Source organism: Pteropus medius, unplaced genomic scaffold (genome assembly GCF_902729225.1).
Source record: "Pteropus medius unplaced genomic scaffold, Ma_sr-lr_union100, whole genome shotgun sequence".
Taxonomy (NCBI): domain Eukaryota; kingdom Metazoa; phylum Chordata; class Mammalia; order Chiroptera; family Pteropodidae; genus Pteropus; species Pteropus medius.
The window spans coordinates 2,095,900-2,115,720 of NW_024344371.1; the positions used below are offsets into that span (position 1 = coordinate 2,095,900).

Here is a 19,821-nt window from a genome sequence, read left to right on the forward strand (position 1 = left end):
CACATTTGTTTTTGGAAGGAAATTTTTAAAATGATGTTTTTCTTATTCTCTTTTCTACATTGCCTTATTTCTGTGACATGCTTTAATTAGAAGAGTTCTAAAATATTGGGTAACTTCTAACATCTCTTAACATTAGCTGCTTTTTCATTTCTTTCAAGTTGAAACAAAAAATGCAGTTTGAGTTCATGGTCTGTGAATCCAGGTTTCACTGCTCTGCCAGTCATGTTTAGCTCATATCGAAGAAATAACCTGTGCGACAATTATTTTGCCCTTTGTTCAACAAAGTTTTTTTTTTAAGCAATACTGTGTTTCAGGCTTCGAGTTGCTAGGCACTGAAGACACAAAGATAAAAAGAGACAGTACCTGCTCTTCTCAGGGAGCTCACTGTTCATAACATCTGAACAAATAATTACAGGGTAAATGATGGAAGCAAAGTGTGTGTAGAAATACTTAGTAGAAACACTTAGCCCAGTGCGCATGCAGACATGCACATGTTTGGGGGAGGGCGATGAATACAACTGGGAAGGATAGGAGAGAGGATACCTTTGAAATTTTTCAGAGGGAACAACTAAACCGATCTTTGAAGGGCAAAATGTGAAATTATCGAAAAGGGAGGAGGAGGTGAAGGATATCCCAGACAGAGAAGCATGTACCAAAGGCGGCATAAAGGAGCATAGCACCCTGAGGACACGGCTAGACTATTTCCATGACTGGGTTGAAGGATGTAAAGGTTTCAGGAAGGGAGAGGGCTGAGCAATGAAGCTGGAGCAGTAGGCAGGAGCCAGGTGACTGAGCGGTTTTTGGAGCATGCTAAAAATCATTTAGAATGTCGTCCTGAAAGTGATGCGTGGGCATTTCGTGGTTATAGAACTGGCCCTGTAGTACTATCATCCTGTAAGATAAGAACAAAATATTTACCTTCATGACCTGAACAAGGCTAAGTCTGCTTCTGGGTAGAGTTAAGGATGTAGGTTTTAACATCATATGAACACAGTTGGAAAAATGAACATATGCCTTGGCATTGCGAACGTCATGAACTAGCCAATTATATTAACCCGTGCTTAATTACAGAATACCTAGTTCTAGAGCACATTCACAAAACACAACATATCATCATCATAATATCGTCTGTAGTGAGTTTGAATTAGAACCTGACAATTATGTGATCGTGAAACATCTGGAAAATCTTTTGATTGAAGATTAATATGATTAAGGATAGGATCAGAGATTCATTTGGACAAGTCGTGCTGAGCTCAATTGTGAATTCTTTGATGCTATTCCTAGAATGAATAGAAAAGTTAATGTTAAATGTTTATATTTTTTTTCAGTTGCTATTAAATAACAGAAATTCACCCTAAGGAGCAAAGCCAAGTAGAGTAATGCAGTTGTTATAAGATTTGGAAACTTTTAATCTGGAAGAATTAGACTTAGAATATGTGAGGTTAAATTTTAGAAATTGTAGTATTTGATGCATTTTGTGTTCTAAATTGTATTGGATATGAAAACATTTTTAGGCCCTAGAACCATTCTAGGTGACACTTGACTTTCTCCTCCCAATTCCTTACATCCAGCCAGACTGTTGCCAACCCAGTAATTGAGACCAACTTTTATTCTAAGCAAAGTTGAAAACCAAATGGATTATGAAGAATTGTATCCACTGAGAAGGTTTTCCTTCACTATGTCTTTCAGGGCTACCTCTGGAAGGATTATAGTATCAGAACATTTCACTTCTGCTGGTAGATTTGGCCTTTCATTAGACATAATTTTTAACCCTCGGTTAACTAGTCATCGTGTACTGATGAGGCTGTGCTTGCAGGTTAAGCAGGATACAACAGGCGTAACTGCAGTACCTTCAGACACTGCGTGGCCCTCGCTCAGCATCTGCCAGTCCCCCTCGATGGTGGAATACAGCTTGGCATGCCAATTTTATAGCCAGGTGATCACATGCTGTCCACTTCATAGCGGACAGCTCGGATCACATTGTTACCTGACGTCCCTTAATCCTCCAGTTAGTCTCTGTCCAATACCAGAAGTACACCAGGAGCTGTTTCTCAAAAACAAATAGACAACTTTTCATTTCACTTGCTGAAGTGAGTACGATCTTTTATCAAAACCTTAGAGTCAAGAAATGAGAAGCAATGAATTAGTTTTTTTTACCCAGAAAACAGATATACAGCATAAGATGGTACTTGGTAAAAGTTGCTAGCTATATGTGCAGTATGGTTTGAATCAAGAATTATTTCAAATCATCAGGAAAATAAAGCAAGAAAGGTTAGAGTTTCAAGGCATAGTACAAAATAATCAGAACTCTTCTAATAAAGTGGTTGGAGGAGCAAAAAATCTTATTAAAAAAATCTAGAGGCCTCCAATGCAATTTTGTCATCAGAGCGTCTCAGTAATACTTCTGAGCATGTTGACCTACAAACCAAATGACCATTTGGTTTGCTGGCTCTTAAAGGTCAAGTGTAAAGCTTACTCCATTGTATCCTGGATCATCTGGAGAGATTTATCTTACTCAGGGTGCTGCTCGAAGCTAATAGCTTTTCACTTTACCTTTTAAATGGATCATAGCTGTGTACTCAGATGTAGCATGTGCTACTTTCAAAGTGCGAAGAGGCCAGCCAGACATTCTGTCTCCTTAGTGGGAGGCGGACAAGGGATAGTACATTCTCTTTGACTTTAGGAGGAGTATTCCGTCACACCACTGGATCTCAGGAACTTTGTCGAGGAGGCAAGCCCCTGCATTTTCATAAGATGTGTTCTCAATTCTGTCATACGTGTGTATTTACCAAGGCACTTCATCTCTCAACTCTTCCAGTCCTAATAGCTCGCTGTCAGACACAGCCGGATCAAGGGGATGCAGTGTGGAATGTTGAGGCAGCCAAGGACTCTGCAGAGCAAATCGTGGCACAGAACAAGAAGTTTGCTGCCCTCACCCAGTGAAACGACCTGTTACTTTCATTCTCTGGATTGAAAGAAATAGCATTTGCTAAGTTAAAGCTACGTATCAAATACCAAGGCAGTCTTCATTTGCTCAGGAAGACTCCATCTGGAGTGGCAACTCCAGTTGAAGTCATATAATTAAGTTTATGATAATCTGCCATCATTTATCAAGCCTGTTAATTTTTTCAGTGACCAAACTAGTGAAGCCATTCACCAGACCTGCAGCCCTCAAGTCTCTGATGATAGATTAACCTCTGCTTTTCCCTGGGGATGTCTTGTTGGAGGAAGGAAGCTTCAGTGGTTTCTACCTGTCCTTGCTCTACCACGTAGCCACTGACTGCTTAGAAAAGCGAAGAGTGGGTCTGCCAGTTGTATAGTTTACATTCTAACTGTAAACTCAAGAACTGGAAAAAAAAATAACAGCAAGGTGATTTCTTAGATTTATTCTTAGGTATTTGATGTTATCTGATGCTATGATATGTGGGATTGTTTTTAAATTTCACCCTCTAATTGTTCATTGCATGTGTGTAGTAGAAACTGATTTATTTTGATGTTGATCTCATATCTAGTGACCTTGCTAAATTTGCTTCTAACTCAATCTAATTTATCTCTAATAAATTATTTTCATATTTCTGTATCACAGTCATCTAATAGTAATGTTTTATTCTTTCTTTCCAATCCTTTTACATCTTCTTTTTCTCACCTTATTGCACTGTCTAGGACCTCCAGCACATTGTTAAGTAGAAGTGGTGATATCAGGCATCCTTGTCTTATTCCCTATCTCAGAGGTAAAGCTTTCAGCATTTATTTCACCATTAAATATGATGTTTGCTGTAGGATTTTCAGAGATACCCTTTATGGGATAAAGAAAATTGCCCTCTATTTCTAGTTTCTGCAGAGATTTTTATCGTGAATGGATAATGAATTTTATAAAACGCTTTTTTAATCCATTACAATTATCACATTACTTTTTACCTTTATTCTTTCAATACAGTGGATTAGATGAATTTTCTAATGTTAAATTCTCCTTGCATTTATAGAATAACTTCACATTCCTAGTATAAACCCAAGTCAGTGGTAATGTAGTACTCTGTTTATACAACTCTGGGTTTAGTTTGCTAACATTTTATATAGAATTTTTGTATATATGTTCACAAGAGAGATTGGCTTATTTTTTTTCTGTAGGATATTATATCAGGCCCTGATGTCAAGGTTATGCCGGCCTCCTAAAATAATTTCAGAAGTGTTTCCTCTTTTTTGTATTATCTGAAATATTTTGTATAAGACTGGTGCTTTTTCTTCCTTAAATGGTAAATTCACCATTGAAACCATCTGAGCCTGGAATTTGCTTTGTTGGGAAGGTTTTATATATGAATTCAGTTTCTGTAACAGATATAAGAATATGTAATTTTCCTGTTTCTTCTTGGATTTGTTTTGATAGATTGTGTTTCTCCGGGAATTTGTCATTTGCTTTTCAAATCTATTTTCAAAAGGTATTAAGATGTCTTTTTTATGGAGATGTATTTTAAAACCATGCACAAAATTAACAAAAGTTGGAACAACAATACAATGTCCTTTTTAACCTCTTTAGCCGTTTGAGGTTAAGCTGCCCGCTGACCTGCTGCTTCATCACCCTCAGATGCTTTAGTGTATTTTCTTTAAACAGAAATATTCTCTTAACCACAATACAACCATCAAAATTAAAATGTTAACATTGATATATTATTACCATTTAATCCTCAGAACCTTTTCATGGTCAACAGTTTTCCTAATAATGTTCCTTATAGCAAAAGAGTCTCGTTCAAAATCATGCTTTACACATGTTTGTCATGTCTCTTTAATCTCCTTCAGTCTAGAGCAGTTCTTCGGTCATTTCACTTTGAAGATTACAAGCCAGGTTCTTTTGGGGATATTTGAGTTTGATATTTCTTCTGGTCGGATTCAGGTTATGCTCCTTTAGCTAGAATACCACAGAAGTGCTGCTGTATTCCTCTCATTGCATGTTATCAGATGATGCACAATTTTGATTTGTCCCATTACTTATAATGTTTACTTTTATCTCTTCATGAAGGAGGTATCTACTAGGCTTCTCCACTGGGAAGTTACTCTTGGTAATTAATAAGTACTTCATCAGAAGGTCCTTTGTAACTGTGTACGTAACCTGTCCCTTAAGATTCTTTCAATTTATTCATGTATTTATTTGTATCTAAATGGGCTCATGGTTTCCTCATTTCCTGAATGCGTTCTTATCAGTTACCATAATTATTTATTTGGAAGCTCAGATTGGTGGTGGGATTTGGTCAATGCTAACCGTTCAAGCCGGCTTCTTTGTCCTTTTGACATATTCCCGTCATTCTTTGCACATGTCCTTACTCTCGACACAATAGGCTTTTCTGAATTTGTCTTGTACTTTCCCTTTTCCAACCCTGGAATTAGCCATTTCTTCGTGGAGTTCTCATTCTTTTAGTGAAGAACAGATTTAGAAGCCAAGAAATGGGCACTGGATATGCTCACTGCTGTTGAGGTATTTTGTTCTTAAACCCTCCCAGTGGACAGAGCTAGGATGCTCTCAAATGGGTGTGTGTCTGTGTACACACATATATGAATATTTACTTCTATCTATTATTTAAAAACTGAGTTCACACTGATACCTTCAGTTCTAACAACACCACAGAGTTTGTTCTAGTTTTTCCCCTTTCCGTAATTATAACTTCATTCTCCAGCACTGCAGGCTGGCTTTCATGAACCTTAATATTATTTGATCAGTCCCCCTCTCTCTGTATGCATGTCTCCCATTCCATTTGGGTTCTCAAATTCCATGCAGACTTTCCCACTCATGCATGTCCTCAGGACCCTCAGAGCATGGGTCTGACAGTCCAGTCTAGCTCGACCCACACTGGATGTTCTCATCACTATACCTAAGCTCAGATTGCCTGCTCGGGGTCTGACGCCACATTCTAGGTTACCCTCATATGGGGATCCCCTTCCCAGCTTGTGTAGGCTCTGGTTTTCCTACATCAGGCCACTTGTCTGTGTGGATGCCTGCCTCCTTCACCAGGTACACCTCTGTATGGAGGTCCTCCTCGGCCTTCCTGGGCTCTGGCAGTGCACACCAGGCCCCCTTCCATGGCTCTGATGCTACATGGCTGTGACTCTCGCACAAGGTAGACATGCTCCTCACCCTGTTGGAGCTCTCTTGCCCCCTGCTGGGCTTTCTCACCCAGCTTGGCTCCAACATGCTATGTCGGCTGCCCACGTGTGGATGCCCCTTTTCCCTGCTCGAGCTCTGGCACCTCACTTCTGGCTGCTCCCTGAATGAAGGCCCTCCTTACCACACTTGGGCTCTGACGCTGCATGCCGTGCTGCCCGCATATTGACTTGGATAGCTTTTCATCTCTTTTGGTCACCAAAATAGCACACTAGTGGACATCCTTATCCCTGTCTGTCTCTGCCATGGCTCTGGGCCACGGCAGCTTGTCATGCTACCACCAGTGCAGGCCACCGTCTCCCTCTGCCCACTGAAGAGCTGTAGGATTGAAATTTTCAAAAGGAAGAACAAAGGAGAAGCTTGCTGTCCTTTTAATGTCTGAAGGATTTGCAAATTAACTCTTCTGTTTTATTCCTGATATTAATAATTTATGCCATCTTTCTTCCTGATTAGTCTCTTCCAGTGGTTTACCAATTTGTTAGTGTTCTCAGCAGATTTTATCTTGGTTTGCTGGTTCTCTCTGTCATATGCCTGTTTTCTGTTTGACTTCTGCTCTTTATTATTTCATTTCTCCTAGTTTTCTCTTGTGATTTTTTTCATTGATCCACCGGTTATTTGAAGTATATTTTAATTTCTTGTTATTTTATTTAGATTTTTATAGATTTTTTAATTTCTATTTTTGTTCCCAATTTCTAGTTTAATTCTACTGTGGTCAGATAACATCCTTTTTACATTCCAGTTTTGTGAAATGTGTTGAGCCTTTATTATGCACTATCAAATCAATTTTGGCAAATTTCCACAGGCACTTGAACAGGGAATTCTACAGATGTATATTCGCCACCATTTTAGAGCTTCAGTTCTCAAACTTTAAAAACCACTGTCTTAAAACATAATGTTAAGAATTATAGGTTGTATTCCAGACATCCATGCATCCTACTTTTCCCACGGTTAGAAGGCACTTTGTCTTGCTTTGTAGGTGCTCTGCAATACGCAGATGGTAGATTAAAATGCTTAAAATATATACATGCATGAACCTTTTTATGGATATATCATTTCTGTAAAATAGGGTATGAAATTACATTGTAAAACAAAAGATAAAGTAATAGTAGGGCATCATCATTTTGGTGTTTGATCATCCCACTAGAAATTTCTTCTTAGGGTTTGATGTTTACAGTGTAATTTAACAACTATATTATAAATTGTTACTTTGTAAAACAATTATCTTAAAATTTTTCCAATTTCAGCTAAATTTAAGCCAATTCTTAGTTATTACACTATGTAGACGATATGAAGAAGTCAGAGAAAAAAAGATTATTTCAAAAGTTTTTAAAAAGGTGAAATCTTCTTAATTGTATCATTTTAATGGAATTTCTATTCGACATACATTTGTACAGAAGAAAAGGTATTTTCAGAACTTTGAGGATTTATATAATTATAATGATATAATTTATAACTTATATTGCTGTATATAATACATAGTTTTATATTCCAAATAATTTACATATTTCAATTTGCAGCTTTAAAATTGTTTCTCTCAAATCCAGAAACAGTAGTGAGGTCTACCTATGGAGCCTACTTAGCATCTTTAAATGTCACTACCCTGTTTTGAGTAAATTGTACCTTAGTCTCTGGAGCAGTTACACTGAATCTAAACTGTGGCTCAGCTGTGTAAACACCCCAGTTGGCAGGCAACTAGACAGGGAAAAGTAAACCGAAGGAGTAAGGTGTAACATTACCAGACAGAAATTATATTGTGCTGATCCCACATCAAAAGGAAGTCGAGAAAAGGGAAAAGAGTCACAGAAAGAGAAGGTATTTTAATAAAGGTGAAAACAAATCAGATTACCCGACTGAAGGATAAAAAAGGCGGGAACTTGATCATGTTGGTTTTTCTAGCCAACATCTTTTATGCTCCTCTTTCCTGGACCCTATATGCTTTAGGCATCTACTTTATTTATTTATTTTTGCTTTTGATTCATGTGTATTTATTTTTTACTTTTCTTTTTCCAGTTTTATTGAGGTATACTTGGCATGCAACAAAGTATACAACATAATTATTTGATACATGTATGTACTGCAAAATGTTTACCACAGTAAGTTTAGTTAATATCAGTCACCTCACATAGTTATATATATTTTTCTAATAAGAACTTTTAAGATGCCTCTTAGCAACTTTCAAATATACAATACAATTTAGTTAACTCTGGCCACTGTGCTATATACATTACATTCCCAGGACTTGTTTATCTAGAAGTTTATACTTTTTGACAACCTTCACCCATTTCTCCTATCCCCCCACCCCACCTCTGCTATCTATGAGTTCAGTTGTTTTAGATTCCACATATAAGTGACATCATATAGTATTTATATTTTTCTCTCTGACTTATTTTGCTTAGCATAATGCCTTCAAGGTCCAACTATGTTGTCACAAGTGGCAGGATTAGTTTCTTATGGCTGAATAATATATCTGATGTGTGTGTGTGTGTGTACCTGTATCACATTTTCTTTGTCCATTCATCTGTCAGTGGACACTTAGGCTGTTTCTATGTTTTGGCTATTATAAATAATGCTGCAGTGAACATGAAAGTACAGATGTGTTTTCAATGTAGTGATGTTTTTTTGCCTTCAGATAAATATACAAGTGGAATTGCTGGATCATATGGTAGTCCTGTTTTTAGAGGAACCTCCATACTGTTTTCATAGTGGCTTCACCAGTTTACATTCCCACCAACAGTGCACAAGTGTTCTCTTTTCTCCACATCCCAATCAGCACTTATTATCTCTTGTCTTTTTGTTAATAGTCATTCTAACAGGTCTGAGACGATACCTCACTGTGGTTTTGATTTGCATTTCCTGATGATTAGTGATGTTGAGCACCTTTTCATGTACATATTGCCCATTTGGATGTCTTCTTGGGAGAAATGTCTATTTAGTTCCTCTAAATTTTTAAATCAGATTGTTTTCTTTGCTTTTGAGTTATATGAGTTGTTTATATGTTTTGCACATTAACCCGTTATCTGATATGTGATTTGCAAATATTTTCTCCCATCGGAGGGGTTGTCTTTTCATTTTGTTGATTTCCTTTGCTGTAGAGAAGTTTTTTAATTCAGTATAGTTTTACTTACTGATTTTTGCTTTTGTTGCCCTTGCTTTTGTTGTTAAATCCAAAATATCATTGTCAAGGTCAGTGTCAGGGAGTTTACCCCCTGTGTTTTATTCTAGGAGTTTTATGGTCTCAGGTCTTATGTTCAAAAAAATCTGCTAGATTCAGTCTTAGTAGGTTGTCTGTTTCTAGGAATTTATCCATTTCCTCTAGGTGGTCCAGTTTTTTGGCATCTAATTGTTCATAGTAGTCTCTCATGATTCTTTGTATTTGGGATATCAGTTGTAATATCTCTTCTTTTTCATTTCTAATTTTATTTATGAGTCTTCTCCCATTTTTTCTTGGTGAGTGGCATCTACTCTTTTCCATATAGATATGAACAGTGAAATTGACTCTATCCCAAGCTTTAATTTGTTGGCTTCTGATTAATCTAAGCCAATTATGCTAATCCCACTCCCCCTACCAGAAGTGGGTTTAGAAATAGACATGTGACCTGGTTCTGTCTGTCGAGTAATATCCTGAGAGACTTCTGGGAAAGATCACCTCTCTTGAAGAAATAAAATAAAAGTAAAGGAAATGATGGTATGCTGACTCCTAGAACCACTACATTTGAAAAATTTTTATTAACTTCATGTTTTATTAACAGTAAATATTCTCATTTAATTTATAATTCAATAGATGATTAAATATACGATCTTAAGGGAAGGGATTCAAGGGTATTAAACCAAGACCGGTTTAATGATTTAAAAATTACCAGTAGAGAATATATTTGGAAACAACAGAAATCCAACTATCAGTTTTTTGTTGCTGGGTTTTTGTTTGTTTGTTTTGGAGGTTTTTTGTTTTGTTTTGTTTCTAACAAATAGGGATTTGTCTCAGGCACCAAGGAACTAGGGACCTACTGATATTTCAGATGCCCAGATGCTTTGTTTTTCTGCTTTTCCATCCTTAGCTCTCATTTCCACGCTTGTTATTTCATGGTTACAGGATGGCTGCTGCACCTCCAGGCAGGAGGATAGGAAAAGGCCAGTGGACAAAAGGAGCATCCCAGATCAGTCTGCCTGCGTTTATCAGAAAACAAAAGCTTTCCTGGAAGCTCCACTCTGAAATCTGGGATATTGTTTTTTATTGGCTGTTACCTGTAGGATATTTAACCTGTCTTCTCTTTTCAAGTGCAGCTTTCACTATATGATTTCAGTAACTTCTATTTTTTGCATATGTTTTATAAACTGTATGTTAGACTCACTAGGTAAGACATTTAATTTTCCTTTTTTCAGAATTAGGACTTCTGAGCAAATATGCAAATTTGTGCTGTTCCTACAAATTAACATTTTTCATTTGAACCAGGTGTTGTAATCATTTTAAAATGAGTTTTATAGTTCTTGTGTTAAGTTTTCTATCTGAGGAAGAACAGAAGACCTATTGAACATTTTAACTAAACTCCATTATAAGAATTATAATATAAGCTATCTTTTTTCAGGGTCCCTCTTTTGAGAAAGATTCATTGTCCATTAAAAGAAAAACTGAGCACTGTTTAAATTTAATATCTGGTATGGCATTCAGGATTCATCTACAAAGACTTAGCTATTCTTAAATTGTATACTGAACTCTATTTCCTTACATCCCCCTCATGCTCCGACCTCTGTCCTATTCATAGACATGTTTCTTCTCAGTCATTGAGAAAAACACTAAAAGGATAATTTAAGAGTGAAAGAAAATGTGGTTTCAAATTAACTGCTGGAGGTGGAGATGCCTGCTTCAGACAAGGGGGAGCCATACTTCAGAAGGAGTACAGACGTAGAATAGAATGAGGCAGGGAGTGACCTCCTGATAATGGAGTTGGAATCAGATGGAATGCAGCCTTCAGCCTTTGCTGATCGATGGGGAGTAGGCCTTGATTCACAATGCACTTCATTTTAGGCTTCGGGTTCTAACATAGATGTGGAAAATAGTTTCTGTTAAGCTGAATGTTAGTATAAGTTCATCTCAGTAATTTAAGAAAATAAAGTTTTTATGTTTGTTTTACCTACTGTATTTTTACCTATTGGGACTAAAGAGGCCACAGATCTAAGGGAGCAGATGCAGTATGTATGCTTCAGTATTGTTTTAAAAGGAAAAACTAAATAAATATGTCATTTCACTAATATTTATCACTCTTATTTTTATAGTATATAACAGGATCTATCTTAGTTTATGACTTTTATTTTTCCTGATCTTATTGTCCAGTAGGAGAGGAGTGGGAAACCAGATTAGTTTATTTCTGCATCTGAACTAGGAAAGAAAACTCATTAGTAAATCTAATAGTTACATTGCCACACATTTTTAATCCATTTAACATTTTTAAGTTATTTACAATTATTGTGGACTGTACTGCATGTTGAGGCTAATTGGAAACAGTGACCAGATTCTTAATCATTATCAGGAAACTGCATTCAGAGAATGAGAAGAACACCCCCACTGGATGAATTGCAGCCACCACCATATCAGGATGACAGTGGTTCTCCCCATCTCTCATGTACACCCTCAGAAATTGGGGACAGTAAATGTGAATTTTCCCACTGCAGCAACAGTCCAAGATGCTCATATAACAAGTGCCCAAGTGAAGGAAGCACAGGTCATGAAATAGAAAGTTTTCATAATAAAGGATATGAAGAAGATGTTCCAAGTGACAGCACTGCAGTCCTGAGCCCTGAAGTAAGTAAAAGCACATAGTTTTTTAAATGAATGTTATTTGGAGGATAATTATCCCGTGCTTCTCTTCTTGGTAAGAAGATTTTATCACTATCTTATCCTTTGTGGCTTATGGTACCAGTTTCTATCTTAGATCTGATCTTTATCCAGCAGATTTATCAGGGGTGTCCCAACATTCTTCAGCTCCCCCCACCCACAAAGGAAGATGGGTACCTAAAACTGAGAGCAGTACACAAGAAACTGAAAAATGATCTTCCCCCAAGTTTCAACCTCATTTAACATTTTATAGAAAACATTTTGGAATTATTTACCTGTTTCTTTGATCTTGAGGTTCCTATTTATGTTTCTGTCTTTTTAAAAGTTATTTTATTTTGGCTATTTTTTCTGTGGGGAGGGTGCCCATTAATGCTTTACAAGTCTTTCAAAATAAAAATTTTGCATTTTCATATCATAGAATATGGAAGAGATAAGTCATGTTCAGCTTTACTAATGAAATTTGAATTCATGACATCATGCATTCAGAGCAATTGGTTGTGTTTTAAGTTACTTTCTTTTTTGGAGCAAAAATATGAAAATGACAAAAATAAGGGTGTTACACTTTTAAAGTCTTTCATGTTCTAAAAAGAATTTATTTTAATCTTTATAATGATAAAAACTATAAAAGTAATCTATAGGTTTTCATAAGGTAGTGTTTACTTTTAAATTTTATTTTCTTTTAGATTGCAAGTTTTTACAACTTTTGTCCCAGACAGTATTTCATAAAACTGTAGTGTGTCAGTTTTATTACGAGGTGAATTTTCATTTACTGCCAAAATTAAACAATGGAGGGAGCGCTAGGAATAGAATTTCCGTAATTTTAAATTTATCTTACATAATTCTAAAAACACTTTTTACCTGTTTTTCTACTTTTCTACTATTTCTTGTATTATAATATAATATCTAACTTAGAAGAAAATTCTACATTGGTATTGTAAGTTTAATAAATCGATATTTCATGATCTTTCACATAGACTGTTTCTCGGTGTTCTATATCTGAACACGTTAGAGGCAGCTGTCTGGTAGGTTTGCAGACTATGGAGATAGTTAGCAAGTTAATGGTGAAGCCTGGAACTCGGAATTAACAACAACAATAGCTATCACCAGTTGTGACAGAAATTTTGCTGTGAACTTTACGTAACTCATTTAATTCTAGCAACCTCGTCTTCAGGAAGTTGTTGTTTCTGTTTTACAAATGAATACATGAAGATTCAAATTGTTAAGCCATTCACCCAAGTATAAGCAATTCTCAAATGGTACAACTGTAATTCAAACCCAGGTCTGCCTGACTGCAAAATCAGTGCTCTTAACATTGTATTGCCCCTCTTGACATAACTGTGTGGGAAATTACTGCGATGCATTGGAACCTTCCAGGTATACCACCAGGCAAGCTATCCCAGAGGACTCCCGGGCCAAATTAAGATGCTCAGATTACACTGTGTGCATGTGCACGTGTGTGTGTGCGTGCATACGTGTGCGTTTTAATCTATTTCAAATTTAAAGTGAGAGGATGAAGATGAGGTAGGGTAGCACACTTAGGGTAGGATGCCAGTAGGTACAGGTGGCAGAACCACGCTATATGAATCCTGGTTTACGTAATGCCCATATGTCCCATCTCACTCTTTCTGCTCCATAACATTCCCCAATTATGATGGTGTAACGAGAACGAGAGGTGAGATTCGCACAGGCGCCTAGGGCCAAAAACATGTAACTTGTTTTATGGGAGAAAGGCAGAGGCAAGTATACCTGGTCACCAGTAAAACTTGCCAGTTGGCTTTCTAAATAGCCATAGGTTTTATCTGCATTTCCTAAATAGAACACATGGGTGACAGCTATCAGCCCAGAGATGACATGATCATGTCTTGGGCTTTCTATTCCTTTTCATAGGTAATACTCATTTGTTATATCACATTTTCTATTTATTCTGTCTTTAACATATCTTACAAGTTAGTGACTTAGTTACTGTCTATATTTAACACATCTTCAGAATTCTGCCTGTGTCTCTTATTTCCTTGATCATTATCTATAGTTAACACAGCCTGTGAGTTTTGCCCATATATCAGAAGCTGCTAACTTGCTATTTGCATTAACACTTCTTATGAGTTTCCTCTACCCTGCTCAGTTTTGTGTCTTCTATAGCAAATGCACAATACATAAATATTTGGGTGCAGATAGCCTATGTTAGTATAAAATTCACTCGTGTTTTTTTCAAGTTTATGTCACTTTTCACTTTTCCTTTAATAGATATTAATCAGATACAATATTCTTACTTTCCTCTTGGTTTAATTCAGGGTAGCTATCTTAGAGCCTGCCCACATGCCCTGTTGAACTGGGAGAGCACCCAGGGTTCAGAAGAGTTCCATGGTAAGGAGTTCAGAAACTCTGGTATTGACCTGTTGCCAGCTGAAGATTATTCAAAACTTTGATTAAGACACCTTGAAAGGAAAGATGATTTTCTAATTGCCTATTTGCAGAATACAAATATTAGATCCATCTCCAAAGGTCCCACTCTTAACCCTCAGTTTCACGAGAATTGTCAGAATGCCCAGGAAAAAAATTGAGGAGACACCAAAACAAAATTCAGAAATAGCTGTCTAAAACCTTATGAAAATTTTTATTGCCTTAAAATCTTAGCTGTTGCGACTCTATTTTAGAAAATATTTAATTGAAAAATCAAAGCCATGTAATTAATCATCTTTAATTACCATTATGAAGTGGCATGCATTAAAACATTTTTGTCTAAATGTAAATTTTTTTTTTACAGAGTAAGGATATATTTATCATGTTTAATCTTATTGCATTGAAAAACAAGTCTTGTATGAGACTTTGTTCCCTCTCCCAAGTATTGTACTTCATTTGTCATCTTTTTTTTCATGTTACCAAGTGGGTCACCAGAGGTAAACATGTAAGATTTATAAGGTCAAAGGCTTGTTTCTTTTGGGGTTTTTTTGCTGCATCTTGCCTGGCATGTAGTAGGTGTAATAGTGTACGTGTTAAGCTGCTATACCAAGGAGTCAAATGCAGTGGCTAAAAACCACTAACGACGACGGTCCAGGGTGAGTAGGTAGCTTTGCTCTACAATATCGTTTGGGGCCCGTTCCTTCTTTTTTTTCACTCTGCCCTCCCCTAGGGTCGTGTTCTATTCCACAGGGTCCATGCTGACCCACACACCCTCTGTGTATCTGCTCTTCCGTGGGAACAGCACGAGAGAGAGTACGCCCGATCTGGATGTTTCACGCATAACTTCTGTTTGCCTCCCATTGGCCAGAGCTGAGTCTCATAGTCATATCAGCTAAAGGAAATTTTTGAAGTATAGTCTCCTGTGAGGCAGTGTGTTTCTGGCTAAAACTCAGGTAGTCTTCTGGGAAATGCAAAAACAGAAGACTGGGAGTCGTGACTATTAGCAGGCACTAAATAAAGTTAAGAAAAATTTAGAAAACTATAAAATCGGTGTACATTGTAAAATGAAAAACATTTAAGATTTATTAAAATACTTGAAGGAGCAAGTGGTATAGTTGAAGGGTCAGAGACCTGGGTTTGGCACTGTCATTACTAGCTGAAACTCCTGTTATGTTCCATATATTTACACTGGCAGGAATTAGACACAATTACAGGTAAAATGGGTACAATTTCTTTTAATCTCATAATTAAAATGAACAGTTTTGGTCTTTCTTAAACTTCTTTGAAGTGTGTATTCTGCCATTTTCAACAGTAATTAGTATTAGAAATAATATGTAGTTTAAATTCTGATTAAAAATTAAATAGTATATGTTATGGAAAATAAGTATTTGGCTGCAAATGTTTTAAGGCCTTTGTTTTAAACTCTCATATTTCACATTTCCATTGATTTTTAAGCTTAAATGTGTTTACATTCTATTACAAATGGGGGCATTTTAGAACAAACTTTGAAAAGGGGACCGTTTTTATTCAAAAGCATAATACTTTTATTTATGTTCTCTTTTTCTCCAGCTAATGTTGAACTGTCAGTTGCATTGTTAATAATGTTGAAAGTAAAATTTAGTAGTTTCCTACGAAAGAACAGAGATACACTTTGAAGTGTGTATTTTCAGTTCTAATTATAGAAACATATCAAACTTTCTCAAAATTGTAATGGTGAACATCAAATTCTGTGTCTTTATGATAATTTTTTGAGTTTAAATTACCACTTATACTACCCTGGCCCTTTAGAGTAGCTTCTGATTGTAGTTAACTGTTAATATTATTACTTACTTTGCGATAACAAATCAGAACAGTTTTCACATCATTTTTCTAAAGAATTATCAGGTGTTTTTTTACATGCTACATTATGATAGAGTTAAAAACTGAAAACATTTAAATTTGCTTTTCTTAGGACATATCAGCCCAAGGATCATCTTCACAGCTTCCTAAACCTTTTGATCCTGAGCCAGAAGCTAAGTATGGCACACTGGATGTGACTTTTGACTATGACTCACAAGAACAGAAGCTTCTGGTAACAGTGACAGCTGTCACAGATATCCCAGCATATAACAGGACAGGTGGCAACTCATGGCAAGTACACCTTGTTCTTCTCCCCATAAAGAAACAGAGGGCAAAAACCAGCATCCAGAGAGGACCATGCCCCGTCTTCACAGAAACATTCAAATTTAATCATGTCGAATCTGAGATGATTGGAAATTATGCAGTTCGGTTTAGACTGTATGGTGTACATCGCATGAAAAAAGAAAAGATTGTGGGGGAAAAGATTTTTTATTTAACAAAATTGAATCTTCAAGGGAAAATGTCATTACCTGTGATATTGGAACCTTCTTACAGTCATTCTGTGAGTATCTGATCAAATAGCCTTAATACAGTTTAAGTTCATGGTATATAATATGCACTATTTTAAAAAATCTATCATAAACCCAACAACTTTTTCAGTCTATTTTTTACATAGTAATCATACCTTTACAAAGTTTCTAAGCCCTGATAGGTAGATATAATTTTTTCTCATCTGTAATAGTGGCCCTTGAAGATTATATGATTTATTTTATGTATTTTATTTTATCCTGTACAGAGTCTAGCCCAGTGTCTTAAACATTTGTTCCTTTGTTAAACATTTATTAGATGCTTGACTATGACATCATCTGAACTCCTTATAGAATTTATTGTTTTCTTTCCATGTTAAAACAAGGTAATAATAATATTAAGGACTATCTAGCCCTATATCTTCCTTGATATGCTGCAGAAATTATTTGCTCTCATAGAATATGTTCTGCTGCCTGGGACATGTTTTTAAGCTTTTAAATGTATAAGCATAAGTACAAGGTTAGAATCTCATTGAACTTATTCCACGCAGCATTTGTTCTTTAGGCGCTTCATTCACAGTAGAACCATATCATTTTAACTAGTGATCACTCAGAGCAAATAACGAGAAAGTTTAAAAACCATATTAAGAATGGCAGAACATTCAATTTGTCTTTTTACATCTGAAAAATTGCCTACACTTTTTTCTCTCCTGATAAACTGCCAGTATCATTTTTTTAGAAAGGCATTTTCTGAAAATGTCGACTCTGAAATTTAACATTATACTGAGTTATCAACTTTCTCAGTAATGGCTGGTATCATCCTACAAACCCAGAGGGGGTTATACTGTATTTACTATCACCTTTTGGTCTTAAAATTTTTAAACGTTGGAAGCATTGTGGCAGACAACTTGTCTCTTTAGTTACGTAGGTCCATAAGTAGGAAGAATTTTTCCCAGGAGTTATACTTAATGAATTATATGAATAGCTATATCCTCACCAGATTTAGATGATTTAGATAAGATTTTGGACTTTAACGTAATGAGATTTAGATTCTACTTTGAACTGATAATATAATAGGATGAGACTTTTAGGAGCCTTGAGCTGGGGTGAATACATTTTACATGTGGGTTGAATGTGACCCATGGGGACCACGGCACAGACTGGTGGCCATGACTTCATTCTCTGGTATTACTCCTGTGACTGTGTTCTGTTACAGGGCAAAGGGATTTTGAAGATGTAATTAAGGTTACTAATCAGTTGACATTAAGGTGATATATCATCTGCATGGGCCTAACCTAATTACATGAACCCTTTAAAAGAAAAGAGGTTTCGCTGATTGGTAGCAGAAAAAATAAATATACTGCATGAGAGGGATTCAGCGTGAAGTTCTCTGGTGCTGAGCTGGAAAGGCCTGTGGTAGAAGAACCTGCGAGCAGCCTCTAGGAGCTGACAGGGAGGCCTCTAAGAGCTCTGACCACCTGCCAGCAAGAATGTAGGGACCTCAGTCCTACGGCTGCAAGAAACTGAATTTGGCCAACACCTGAATGAACTTGGAAGAAGAGTCTTCCCCAGATCCTACAGATAAGAAAGAGCCCAGCTGAGCCATCCCCTTGAACTCAGCCTTATGAGATTCTTAGCAGAGAAGCCAGTTGAAACCCTCTAGACTTCTGAGGTACAGAAACCATGAGATTATAAATGGGTATTTTAAAACCTACTAAGTTTGTGGTAACTTGTTACACATCAATAGAAAACTAGTATAGCCCACAGGGCCTAAAGTATTACTATCTAGCCCTTTACAGAAAATGTTTGCTGACCTCTCCTCTAGACAAGTAGGAATTGAAGTTGAATATTATATGTGCGTATGACTTCTTTAGTTGAGGTGCATACTCATATAGTCAGATAACACTCTGTAAGTCTGCTTTCATCTTGGTGGGATATTCTTTACCAATTCATGAAGTTTTCAGTAAATACCCTTATAGAGCTATACACACATGCAAATCAAATCTGCAGGTATTCTCTGTTTGCAACCTAATTATTCCCCTTTTATTCCTCTTCATAACTGTTCTCTTAGCATAGATGTATTAACTTAGAAAAACATCATTTATTTAGAAAATAATCTCTCTGTGAAGAAGAAATATTTACATAAAGTTCAATTATTTTATTTCATTTTCTTCTATTAAATTTATATAAAGTAAAATGGTTTTAAATAAAGAACTGGTTTGATCCCATTTTTTATAAAAATATTTCTATTCCTATTTCTGTACATATTTATAGAATATCTGCAAAATGTTTATCTAATAACAATTTATGGATGGTAAAGTTTAAGGTGATTTTTTTGCTTATATATTTGTTTACTTCTGTATTATTTGTATTATTTATGATAATCATTTGTTAGTTTAAAGAAAAATAGAGAGTCAGAAAGGGTGAGGGTATTTGGCCCCTGGTCATTGTGGCGAGGATGAATAAACAGATGTGTTTCTAGCTAGAGGGAAGCAAAGGGCTGAGAGGAAGGACGAGGCCTAGTGGAAAACTTAAGTTTTCTTAAGTTCTAATGATAGCGTGTACTTAATATGTTCTGAGATGTCTATATTTCATTAAATTCAATTCCATTTTATAGTTGTATGTGAACACAGAATTATGGGAAGTAGACATGGGAGTGGATGGGATTGGCTCAGGAGTGAGAAGAGAAGGTCCTCAGGAACTCCTAGATTTCAAGGTTGGAGAAAGGAGAAATAAGGTAGGAAGAAAGAGGTAGTAAAATGGCACAAAAGCCAAGAATGAAGTTATGGAGGAAGGTATAATCAGCTTTGTTAAGTGCCGCCAGTGGGCCAATAATCTGAGTAGTGAGAACTACCCCTTGCATTTAGGATATGGAGGTAATGGGGAGCCTTGGAGGGACTAGTTTAAGTGGGGTAGAGAGGCCAGAATCTGAAATAGAGTGGCAATCATGTAGACAACTTTCCCACCAAGTTTGGCTGTGAAAATAGGAAGAGAGGGGGGACAGTATTTGGAAAGTGGGGATTCAGGAAAGATGTTTTTGAAATTAAGAGAGATTTAGGCATGCTTAAATACTA

At 36.4% G+C, this 19,821-nt stretch overlaps 1 protein-coding gene across 1 annotated transcript in view; it reads left to right on the top strand.

The window, feature by feature from the left end:
• The window catches only part of SYT14 (synaptotagmin 14), a 169,226-nt gene that overhangs the window by 106,506 nt on the left and 42,899 nt on the right, over positions 1-19,821 (top strand). Inside the window, exons 5-6 of the mRNA XM_039870318.1 lie at positions 11,677-11,948; positions 16,333-16,782. Coding sequence (XP_039726252.1) covers positions 11,677-11,948; positions 16,333-16,782 — 722 coding nt within the window. The remainder of the gene's footprint in view (positions 1-11,676; positions 11,949-16,332; positions 16,783-19,821) is intronic.